Here is a 12,784-nt window from a genome sequence, read left to right as displayed (position 1 = left end):
TTTGAAACAACTCAAGGTCAGAACAACTCTGAGCATGACAATCTGTGGGGTGATTTTATGGAATGGTTTGGAGCAGGAGTTAAAACAAAGCACAAATATAATTCACTTTAAAAGGATGTACAGAAACACTTTTTTGGAAAACTATGAGAATGAAGAAAGGTGATTGAAGATGAGAAATGATTGTAAATGTAAATATGTAAGTAAGAATAACTTGCAGAAATTATTTAAAGGATAATCATTGATCAGCAGTAAGTAAGGGGTGGGAATTAATAAGCATTTGCTTCCTCCTGCTCCCTTTCGGACACATGTGATTTATTATTATTATTATTATTATGAATATTTTTGTTGAATATATAAATGTTATGACTATTTTTTGTAGAATATATAAATATTATTATGAATATATGTGTTTGTGTTTTTGTATGTGTGTGTGTGTGTGCAAGTGTGTGTGTGTGTGTGTGTGTGTGTGTGTGTGTGTGTGTGTGTGTGTGTGTGTGTGTGTACTGTCTGGCACTCAGACTGGGAAATAAGTGTTTATCCAAGAGTTTGATCAGCTGTGTGTGTTTGTCCTGTTCATGAAGGCCAAATGGAAAATGACAGACAGACATGTGATTATGGTCTGTGAACAAACATTTTTATTCATCCTTTGTATTTAATCAAGCTCATTAGCAGTCATTTATCTAAGTGAACATTTTTTAATTTGAATTTCTTAGTGAGACAGCACACAAGCTAATGTAATCTGAATTAAAGCACATTCATTCAACACCAGATGCATCTTGGTTTTGCTTGTAGATAAGAAGCTGTATGAATTTGTATTATTTCCTCTTGAATTCCTGTTGGAGAAGAGGAGATTTTAAAGAAAATATGCACATTCATGGATCCAAATAAAAGTACATTCATGTGTTCAGTCTGTATTTGTCACTATCCAAAAAGCAAAACCAGAAAAACTAAAATATATGAATACAAATCCATCATCCATCTTAAAAACAAAATACAGAATCTACCCGCACAAGCTAGCCCCCAGTGAATTTATTAAAAAATAAAAAAAAAACTTCAACGTTGAAGTAATGGAGACATTAATAAATAAAACAATAAAGTCAATCATGTCACATATAGTTCTAAAATGGGCCATAGGGCCATATCTTGATGCAAATGCTTCTGTACTTTCTGAGTTACATTTTAATGCGTGGTCTTTACTTGTGTTTGCACATTGTATTACTTTTTTCACCACAGTTAAAGATCTGACTACTTTGTTCACCCCTGGTTCATAGCAAGTATGAAAAAACATGCAAACTTAGGACTTACCTTCATTTCTCCAAGAAATGTTTTCTTTGCACCGGTTTCAGGTGAGGTCTGGATGCAGTGGAATCTGACAAAAAGACAGTAAACCTGTAAAAACTGTTTGATACTTTTTATGGTACTGCTCCATTTTAAATAAACGTACAGTATATGTGACCTGCTCTATCGAAATTGCATCGCATTGACCCGAAGACACATTTTGAGTTGTATACACTGCTGGAAAGAGGATATTCCTAGCTTTCTAATGATATCAGGATTGTTTTTGTACTCCAAATATTAAGCAAAATATGTCACATTATATAATGACTGTCACAGAGTCATCATTTTGAGAAAAAGGCCTTTAAAGTTTCCTCTTCTCTGGAATCCATCGATCTGATTGATTATTAGCAGCTAATAAATTATCAAAATACTATGGAGGGAAGATATTTTCGTTTGGATTACTGGTCTGGGGGAAGCTCGCGAGTGTGTGTGTATGTGTGTGAAAACACTCACGAGAAACACCGGCTGTTGTTATACCTGCTGTGACGTTAAGTTACTCCGTTCTCCGCTTGTAATTATGCCGTTACAAGCTTCAAAGTTGTATTTATCATCTGAATTTGCCGAAACAAGTTTAATATTCTGAAAGCCAAGACTTTGTTTAATTGAAATCAGATGAAGACAAACTGTAACGGACCCTGCTGTGTTATCTATGATTACTATACGCCTTACATTCATAATGTCAGCCGGAGGGAGAGTGAGGGGGAGCGGCGCTGCAGAATAGCAGGGTGCGAGTGAGAGCTCTCATCTTCCCTTTACAAGCTTCAAAAATGTATTTATCGGGTGATTTTGGAAATAAAAGTTTCATATTCCGAAAGCCAAGACTTAAAATCAAACAAAACACCCAAACCCCGAAAAACTAGTTTTTTACGCAAATCCACGTTTATTTTGAAATGAGCCGTTGCAACTTCCAACTGATTTCGATAGAGCGGGTCACATGTAGGGTTTCTGGATTTGTGTTGAGCCTGACCTCTGTGAATGCTATCAGTATGAGAGACTACATATATGGGTGGGGTCAGTGTAGCTCAGAAATACACTGCAGTTATAGGAACATGTAGAAAGTAATTTAGTCAGTAGGCTACTTTGATGAAAATGTACGTACTGCATCCGTAGAGGCGGTTGACCCGGAGGATGTCAGTCGGACTCATCTGGGTGGCTCTCCCAATGGCTACGTTGCTGTCGGGGATAGGGATGATGGTCGGCTGTCGGTTCCTGGAGAAGGCAAACCTGCAAACACAGCAGTGATAACAACTGGACACCTGTGCTGCTGAATGACCACAGAAAGCAGATTTGGATGAAGTAGCGTTTAGCTAGCTCACATTCCGTGGCATCAAATATTGTGCATATGCTAAAATCTCTCATTAAAGTTCACTTTTTGAACGTACTGCACATTTTGGAAACATGTCGTAAAGTTGTATTAGGAATCGTTTGGCCACTTGGGACATAATATCACTTTATGAAGTTGCATTAGATAAAAAAACTGTGAGAAAACAAATCCAGAGGACACAGAGAAACATTATCATCACATGTTGTTGTATTATTATTATGTTACCTGTCATAGTGCATGACAGAGTTGTAGTCATAGGGAGTGCCAAGGTTCCTTGTTCTGATCCTCCTGAAATTGGACTCCGTTCCTGCAGGAGATCACACGGCTCAATCAAACATTGTCTCCGTTTGTATGCTATTGAAGAGTAACACCTCTAAGAAAATACAAGTCATCCATGAGTAGATACATGCTTTCTTCTGCGAGGTGATAAGAATAGAAAGAAAGTACAGATGTAGCACCTCATTTCGGACAGTTTGAAACATGAGGGCCGTGGCCGGCACGGGGTCTGCCCTCGCTCAAAGGAAAACCTCCAGCGTGACTTGAGACGGCTCCAAATGACATTTTTGGAAGTTTGAGCACCACAAACCAAGTGCCATTTGGTTCTATTGTATTGGAGGAATGGGGCTCTACTACCCCTTCGAAGGCCATAAAGGTCAATTATATTAAGTGAACAACCCTATTTTGATCGATTGCATCATCTGTATTCTACATGATGAAAGAGTGAGACCCACCGGGCATGACGTTCTGCAGCAGGATGCGGACATGCTGGTCTCTGTCGGACCGGGTCTGCTCATGGTCGAAGCCTAGGGCGTGGAGCAGCTCATGTTGGATGATCTGCTTGAAAACACACCCCTGACGACTCAAAGACAATACCTGGCTTCTACCACGACGGCCGACGAAGGAGAAACACCTGGAAGAAAGCATGACATAAAACTATCAGTTCAACAGCCAAATTGCTTCCTCTCCTGGGACACACAGTGTTATGGAGGTGTAAATAGATTATGTTAGTTATGCATGTGTGTTGTGTGCATTGTCATTACCCTGATCGGGACTGGATGTCGACAAAGTCACTCTGTCTGTTGAGGGGGGTGAAGCGGATGCAGGTGGACGCAGCAAAAGACCTCAGGCCTCGGACGATGGTTTGTCTCTCTCTCTGGGCTTTACAGTAAAAATCAAATAATATCAGTTTAGTGGGTTTTATTTCTTAAAGGTCACCTATTATGCAAAATCCACTTTTTCATGTCTCTTCTACATCAACATGTGTCCCCTCTGTGGAAAGAGATTCTGAAAGTTTCAGATAAAAAAGATTTGCTCTCTTTTTGTCCTGATCCATTTCTATAAAAACCTGTCTGAAAATGAGCTGATCAGATTTTGGCCCCTTTATGATGTCATAACAATGTGTTGGCTTGTGTAACCATTAGCCAATAACCAACCAAGGTAACCCCCCCCTTATCACCTGTATCTCCTCCTAGAGCATCATTGTGTTTTTAGTAATCAAATATCTCTCAGAGGGGCGTGGGGAGGGGCTCCTTATTTTCATCTAAAGTAACAGACCCAGAATCAGCACTTTTTAAACAGGGCTGAAACAGAGGGGTTTATGGGATGCTGCAATGATCTGTTTGGTATTTTGAGCCAAACACTATGCACATAACGACACTGATCATACAAAATGGCTTTTACCATTAGGAAAATGGAAACAACTTTAAAGTTCAGTGCAAGTTATGCCATCAAGCAGCAGATACATTTGTACAGTAGAAAAGCCAAAATCGTCCAAAAATTCCACATCTAATTTAATAAATGTTTCTTTAAAGTCAGTGGAGGACACCTTTAATTATACTACCACTAGATAAATTATTACCTTTACTTCTACTGCTTCTATTATCTGCTACTTGTAATGGTGGATGCGCCGATTCAATATTACGTATTGGTCAATCACTGGATCTTTAGTTGAGAAAAGTTCATTTCAATACAAATTAACATGTTAAAATGATGCCTAACAAGAGATACATATTGGTATTGGTATCAGTACTGCCTAATATTCAAGAAAAAGGGACATTGAGCCATCAAAAATGCATACTGTGTGCATGAAATGTGAACACTAATCACATTTCTAGGTCACTAATCACATTAGCGGTCTCCCCGCTCAGAGACCCAGGTCGTTGCACGCATCTCTGCTTGTCTAGCCGACATCTCTCAGTGGATGTCTGCTCACCACCTCAAGCTCAACCTTGACAAGACTGAGCTGCTCTTCCTCCCGGGAAAAGATTGTCCCACTCTTGACCTAACAATCAACATCGGCACCTCAGTTGTTTCCCCGACTCAGACTGCAAGGAATCTGGGTGTGACCCTAGATAACAACCTGTCCTTCACTGCAAACATCGCTGCTACAACCCGTTGCTGCAGATACACGCTTTACAACATCAGGAAGATACGTCCCCAGCTGACTCAGAAAGCGACTCAGGTTCTGGTCCAGGCTCTCGTCATCTCACGCCTAGACTACTGCAACTCCCTCCTGGCTGGTCTACCTGCATGTGCCATCCGACCTCTGCAGCTCATCCAGAATGCAGCGGCTCGTCTGGTCTTCAACCTTCCTAAATTCTCCCACACCACTCCGCTCCTCCGCTCCCTTCACTGGCTTCCGGTAACTTCTAGAATCCACTTCAAGACACTGGTACTTGCTTACCATGCTGCGAATGGATCTGGCCCTTCCTACATCCAGGACATGGTTAAACCGTACACCCCAGCGCGTGCACTACGCTCTGCATCAGCCAAACGACTCGTTGCGCCCTCGCTGCGAGGGGGACCCAAGTTCCCATCGGCGAAAACACGTGGGTTTGCTGTCCTGGCTCCAAGATGGTGGAATGAGCTCCCCATTGACATCAGGACGGCAGATAGCTTGCACATCTTCCGGCGCAAACTGAAAACTCATCTCTTTCGACTCCACTTCGAGCGTTAGAACTATTAACGAAGCACTTTTATACTAATAAAGGACTGGCTTACCTAAAGCCAGTTGAGTAGCACTTGAAATGTTTGGCTCTATGAAACCTGATGTACTTATATGATTCTGTTTTCTTCAAGGTTGTGTCTTCCTGGTCGAATGTACTTATTGTAAGTTGCTTTGGATAAAAGCGTCAGCTAAATGCAATGTAATGTAATGTAATGTAATCATATACGACCCTGCCTTCAGTACTCACAGTACTGGTTGGAGATGCGGTAGGGTACGTAGACGTTTCCGTCGGTGGCTTTGGGCCACAGGCAGCCTCGTGCTGTGCAGGGATCAGCGTTCTGCAGACCTGTGGGCACGGCGATGTCTCCAAACATCACCATCGGCTCGTCAAAGTTCTTTCCTGCAAGATGACGCAAGCATGATCAAGAACATGCCTTCATCTTTCTTTCAAATCCGAATCAGATATACTTTTAATCAGCCCGGGGGAAGCAGGGTTGCATAACAGAGGCTTCATTTTGAAATAAAAGTTAAATACAAAATAAATCAAATTAAAGTTAAAGAAACATTTTCAAAGTGTATAACACTATAAAACCACAATTAATAAGTACAAATGTGTGTAAACAAAATAAATGTTAGTATATATATTAGTGCTGAAACCAGATTATTGCTCTAATGAACAGTGTCAAACAGAGACAGTGTGGTGTCACTGTCTCTTGATTTGATTTGTTTCAAATGAATGTAAGATTATCTTTAATGAACGTTCGCAGCCAAGGGGAATACATAATGAATGATTGCAGTGCATATACATACCAACATCCACATTGGCCCTCTCCAACAGCTCAGAGACACTGAGGGTCTCATCCTCAATGGTGTTGCCTTTGGAATAGAAACAATCAGTTAAAAAGTCTGAGTAAATAGTTAGAGCATTTTAAAGTTTGAAAAGTAGCCCTGTCTTACCAGAGGACTCCTCAGTCTTTTCAAAAGGAGCCTGTAATAATAAACAGTAAAAGCTGGTTTAGAGGAGACACTAAATAGGGTAATAAAATAATAGCTTATAGATATCACAATCAAACTACCCCAGTTGATGACCTACATTAAGACAACAATTGTTTGCAAGTTTTCTGATCAAGCATGCTTAAATGTGTAAATGAGACATTTTCTAATGCTGATTTTGTGGTGAATTTAGGGTAAATGTTCAGAAGCACAAAAGGTAGTCAAATAAACACCTTAACGTCTATTTTGATATTTTCTTTCCACTATAAAGAAGACATGTTATGGAAGCAAACTCTCAAAATTGACCAGTGCATAAAAATATATTTTGATTAAATATGAGACGACTGATGGAGGTCCTATAAAGACGGTATTAGGATTTCTCAAATATAAATGTACATCTTTTGATACAGAGAAATCTTATTTCATGCATAATGCAATCCACAAACTTAAAAACTAAATGTCATGCTGATGTGTATTGTTGAAGGACATTTCTATATTGGATTGTTACAGTTCAAAATGTATCATAGGTAATTTCAAAGTGTTTCATAAAAATGTGTATGTATTTTGTTATTATTGAAAGTTAATTGTGTGTAAAGTGTGTGCTGATGCTTACCCATAGAGTGTAAGTGTGCACGCAGCAGAGGAGGACGCTGAGCGCAGCTGCCTGCAGGATCATGGCTGGTTACAGGATAGAAGCAGAGAGATACAGTACCTGAAACAGAAGGGTCCAACTTATATATGTGGGGAAAACAACTAACCCCCATCCTTATAAGGTATTCTGTTCAACAAACGTTGACAAATCCAGCTGAACTGGAAGTGGCAGTTATTACTTCAAACCCACTGGGGTTTGTGTAAGATGTTTCCCAGCAGGATACATGTTTAAGCAGTCAATGGTATATGAAACATTAATTGATGAATTAACAGAGCAAATCATGTTCATTTAGCTGATGCTTTTATCCAGAGCGCAATAAACCTTAATGCTACACACTCAGAGCACGAACACGGAAAAAGCCGATATAGTTAAGTAAAAGTAATGTAACCTGATTACTTTACTCGACTTTTGGATTACCTCAATATCAAATGCAAGGCAAATAAATAAAGAGAAAATAATTTACAATAAGATGTTTTTTTTTTCCTGTATTATGTGCAACAACAGAACAATATGACATTAGAAGAGCAGAAACCAGGATATTTAGGATACAAAATAATTTAATTTATAGGAAAACCTGCCTTTCATTCAGCATATTCGGGCAGTAGCCTATACACCAACAATGAAACACATGAGCACATACCACAGTTTAGAAAAGCAGAAATAAAATCTGAGCTGACAGAAAATGCTCCGTTTAAGTTTAACATACACACTATTTTATGAACATATAGATTCACCTGCTGAATTAAAAACTGAACAAATAAAGCAAAGAAAGTGAAAACCATAAAGCAGATTCAGGCAGTATAGATTCACACTTAAAGTATTATCCTACAGAACAGTACAGCATACAGAGAAGAGATAACATCTGATCCTTTACAACAAACACTATATCATCTTTTTAGGTTTTTACTAACACTGTAATCCTGCTAGTTATACACAATGCAGATAAATGCAACAGGTATCTGATTTATTGTTTCTTTATCTGTAGGGATTGTTTTTAATCCTGATTTCATTATCCAGATAAATCTAATCTGTTCTTCCCAAAGACATCTCAGATTTAAAGCTAATGGAAACAGACAGAAGAACAAACAACTCATTATTACAATGCAGTAGATCATCTCACACATAGCAAAACAGAGATCTTGTTTTAATGTCTCTGCCTCTGTGCTTAGATTCTGTGATGGTCAACATGAATCTGCACTTTGCCACCTTGAACTCCTGCACCACGGATGACAGTAAATCGTAGCTGGCAGGCCTCTATGCACAGTCCTGATGTGAATCTTGGAGGTATTCTAAGCCACCTGCAGAGCTGCCTGTTGATTTTCTTTTTTGTTCCTTCCACACATGATGTACATACATGTACAAATACAATAAGCATGTTAATAAATGTTTTAAAACCCTATGGAATATTACAAGCCAAAACTGCGAGTTTAGGGATTATAAAAAAAAGGAAAGAAACACCTTTTTTTTAAAGCTTGAATTCCAGCATTGGGCAGCCTTTATTAAGATTTACGAGTTATAACTAATGGTTTTATTGACAGATACCAAATCATTTACACTTCTGAGACTGTTGAAATATATTTTGCCAGGTTGAGAAAGGACTGGTGTTTACACAACCCCTCTGTGTGGTTAAAAGTAGAGGTGCCGAGTTACCAAAGCCTTTTGTGTGTATGATTTCTCCATATTGTGGCTCAGTCACAAAATGTTACTTACAGGCTTTCAAAAACAGGAACAAGGACTAAAGGAAAAAGGCTTTAATAAAAAAAGAAGTAAAGTAATATATATGTTCATAAAAAACTATTTGACCAGTTCAAATTCACATAATTAATAGAAAATATTATGTGATAACTGTATTTATTAAATGTCTTTTAGGATGGTCAAATGAATTGATCTATTTAATTATAATGTGTTATTTCTCTACCCAATAGTATATGAAGTAATGTTATTATAAATCCCACCTAACCAGCTGCAACATTGATGTGATAAACACAATATGAATTGGGATCTAGATATGTAATATACCGTATATTAATCTGAAATGTGCCATTCTGCATTCTGAGTATTTATACTTTTCGTACTTTAAATATATTTTGACATTTATACTTATGTATTTTGATGTAAGTTAAATTTGGTGAAGGACATCGCCTGATCCCTCTCTGCTGTTATCTAATAAATAATGTAATGACAATCATAATAATGTAAATCAATTATTTGTCTACATTAATGAACACAGCAGTAAGTCATGCATCAATATATATCAACTAATACAATATTGCTAACACATTTGTGCAAAACAGAAAATGAAGTGACATTGGCAAATGATTATTATAAATACATGAAATAACCAGCAAGTGTTATAGTTCTAATTTGTCAACTAGTTCATGTTTTTCAAATGTATGTAATCTAGTCTGCTGCAACAACACATTTCTAAATAACGCTCATGTGGCTTCGTCTTGTGACATGTCTATTGGTATTGATGTAAGAGCTGGTAACGAAAATGGCTCTGTGTTGCAATTTGCTCTGTCCAACAGACACAAATAGATTTCTCACAATTTTAATCTTTAATGTTGTTGTTTTTTTTCTTCTTTTTTCTTGTATTTAGTTTGTTTTTATGTCAAAACTAAACAAACAAAAGAAAACAAATAATAATAAAAAGAAGCAAAATAACAAAAAACTTTCAAGGTATAAAAATAAAAACTCAAAAAGTTTCCTTCATGTTCAAAAGGGGCAAGAAGAAGCTTAAAAATGTTTCTTGTCCTACCAACTCTAGCATACATTGTTTATGAAAATAAAAGTTCAGTTCATCGTCATCAGCATCAGCATCAGCATCCGTGATATTTGATTCGTTGTTTCAAACAAATCACCCCTTGTACAAAACTAAAAAACTAATAAAACAAATAATCTTTACAGGTAAACCAAAACCATCAACAACAAAACATACCAAGCAGGAAATCACCGGTCCTGCTCATATCCATTCAGGATTTTGTTTCAGAATAGTTTTTTAGTCAGGATAAAGTTATACAGTATTTCAGCTCATCATTACAGTTATTCCACAGATAACACCTTTTGTTGTGGTGCAGTGAAGTTTGGAATTTGTTTGTATGCATGTTTTTTTGAATATGCAGTTTCCTCTCAACATGTGTTTGTTTTCTCTCAGTGTGAAAATTATTGTTTAACTATCACAGCAAAGATAATATATCATTCTGAACAGTCATTCATTACTGCAGGGAAATATTGTGTCAAAAACAGAGCACATATTTGTATTTTGTATTTATGCTCTGCAAACAAAAATTCACGCAACCTTTTAATTGAACTATTCATATCTTAGACTGCACTGTAACTTTTATCCATGTATTTTTTCTTTTAATGTTTATTTTATTAGCTTTTCTTTTTAATGACTGATTTTAAATGCCTTTTTCTTAATGTCTTTCATTTTTTGTAAAGCACTTTGAATTGCCTTGTGTTGAAAAGTGCTATATAAATAAACTTGCCTTGCCTTGCCTTATAGGTTCCCCAGATAGGCCAGTTACTGAGGTCCGGCCTGACCAATTTGCTGCCATAGGCAAGATTTTGTCTGGTTTTATTGTAAATGAACAAAAATACAAAATTAAAACCTATAATTTCAAACAAAAAATATTATTTAAAAAAAAGAACTATTTTACATTTCTTGAAGCAAAGTCATCTATCATCATCATAAAATAGCTGTTTTGAGACCACATGGTATCACTTGGCTCTGCTGAGGTGGAGGGGACAGGAGCGTTTGATGCTGCTGCAGTGCTGGGCTCTGCTGAGGTGGTATGTGGCCCAACATATTTCAAAAGTGCATCTGAAGAGAGAAGATAAGTATATGTGACCATCAAGAGATGCATTATATTGCTAGACCTAAGAAATATTATAGAAATCAGATTACAGGAGCAGCTCACAATATCATATATTGCCTCCATATACCATGTAAAATGTATGCAAATCTGTGCAAAAGGGGCCCCGACCAAGTATTGATTACATAAATGAACAAACTTTTCAGAAGGTCGAAATATCTGTATTATAAATCCTGTTTTGATTGGTCTTATCTAATATTATACTATTTTGAGATACAGGATTATTGATTGTCATGATCTGTAAGCTGTAATCATCACAATTAAAACAAAAAAGGCTTGAAATATTTCACTTTATGAATAATGAATCTAGAATATATGGATGATTCATTTTTTAAATTAAAGAAAAACAGTTCTATTATATAGTTATTCTTTTAGATGCACCTGTAGATTCTGTGACTTACCAGATGGCAAAGAAGCAGTTACGTACAGTGTAATATAGCATATTAAAGATAAAGGCTAATGCTGCGTTCACACCGGACATGATGCGAATATTCGCATCGCTCTAAATGCTCTAGTTTCACCGCGGCTTGCAGTTTGTTTTATCGCGTCATTCAAAAACAGACATACCGTTGACGGACAGTTGAGGTTGTTTACACTTCCATGCAGGATCGTTTTGGTTATTTCTGTCCTTGACTATGGAGGATATAACAACTATTTCTGCTTTGTACCTTCTGTGGAAGTCCTACAAACGTACAGTAGCAACAAACGCCGTTGTGTCTGGGTTCACGATGTAATCAAGTGTCGCACACAGTTAGGTAAATATCATTGTTTGATTAACCTGTTCCACCCTGAGCCTGTTTTTCAGGTCTCAGGCTCGAAAATGACATTCCCAGAACAAATGACCATATCTTCTAAAAGGGTTAAATTAATAATCTTTTTTCTCAAAGTAATGATAAACCTGTGAGTTGGATGTAGAAAAGTCAGAATCAATATAGATGTTTTTTATTTTAAAGAAAATTCAGATTGAACATAGTAAAAAAACTGTAAATTATAGTGTCCGTCCAAAAATTATGTTTTACTTATTGTGAAAACTACCCTTGGATGATGGTAAGGCAGACTAAAAGCTTTAGGAATCCAAAGTACAACATATAATAAATACCCTGTATCAAGATTGATGCAAAACAAGTGATATTTTACCTTTTTAGAGAGATTTAGCACCAAAAAACCCACTTCTGGGGTCATTTGGGTGGATTGTCCATATCTCTGGCCCCCCTTGGTCGATTTTGATGAATGAAATCTCTTTATAACCGCTAGAGCCAATGGAATCAAGGGGAAGCTCTACACACACCAACACATTAACAAATAAGGAGTGGGAGTGATGCGTGGCCAAAACCGGAAGCTGCATACACTCTGTTGGCTACCATTAGCAGCTAACTTTTTTGCTCTGACTTTTACATACAAATGGAATTATGGATTATAAATAATTTTTTCAAAGCCACAGATACATTATTAACATATGGATCAACCGATTCAGCCGCGTTTTTTCTCATTTTAATGCCATTGAACACGCCTTTTGATCAGATTGACAGCTACGGTGAGACGATCTCCCGTAAAAGCTCTGTAATGTGATGTCTATGTTTGCTTCCCCTGTCGCGAGTTCGGATCACTCAGTGATGATACTATACCTATATAATCTGTGGAGTCTCAGCTTTAAT

At 37.3% G+C, this 12,784-nt stretch overlaps 1 protein-coding gene across 1 annotated transcript; it reads right to left on the bottom strand.

Annotated features, from left to right (window-relative positions):
* Positions 1 to 612: 612 nt before the first annotated feature.
* Positions 613 to 7,336, bottom strand: LOC117534611 (low choriolytic enzyme-like). Its single transcript, XM_034198853.1, has 10 exons — positions 7,216 to 7,336; positions 6,567 to 6,597; positions 6,420 to 6,485; positions 5,857 to 6,009; positions 3,703 to 3,820; positions 3,394 to 3,572; positions 2,888 to 2,969; positions 2,438 to 2,562; positions 1,306 to 1,369; positions 613 to 833 (listed from the first exon to the last, which is right to left on the bottom strand). The coding sequence occupies exons 1-9, from the start codon at positions 7,276 to 7,278 to the stop codon at positions 1,308 to 1,310; spliced, it is 879 nt and encodes a 292-aa protein (XP_034054744.1). The 5' UTR covers positions 7,279 to 7,336; the 3' UTR covers positions 613 to 833; positions 1,306 to 1,307.
* Between the last annotated feature and the right edge of the window lie 5,448 nt (positions 7,337 to 12,784).

Source organism: Gymnodraco acuticeps, unplaced genomic scaffold, assembly GCF_902827175.1.
Source record: "Gymnodraco acuticeps unplaced genomic scaffold, fGymAcu1.1, whole genome shotgun sequence".
NCBI lineage: Eukaryota > Metazoa > Chordata > Actinopteri > Perciformes > Bathydraconidae > Gymnodraco > Gymnodraco acuticeps.
This window is presented reverse-complemented; position numbering and strand designations above follow the sequence as displayed.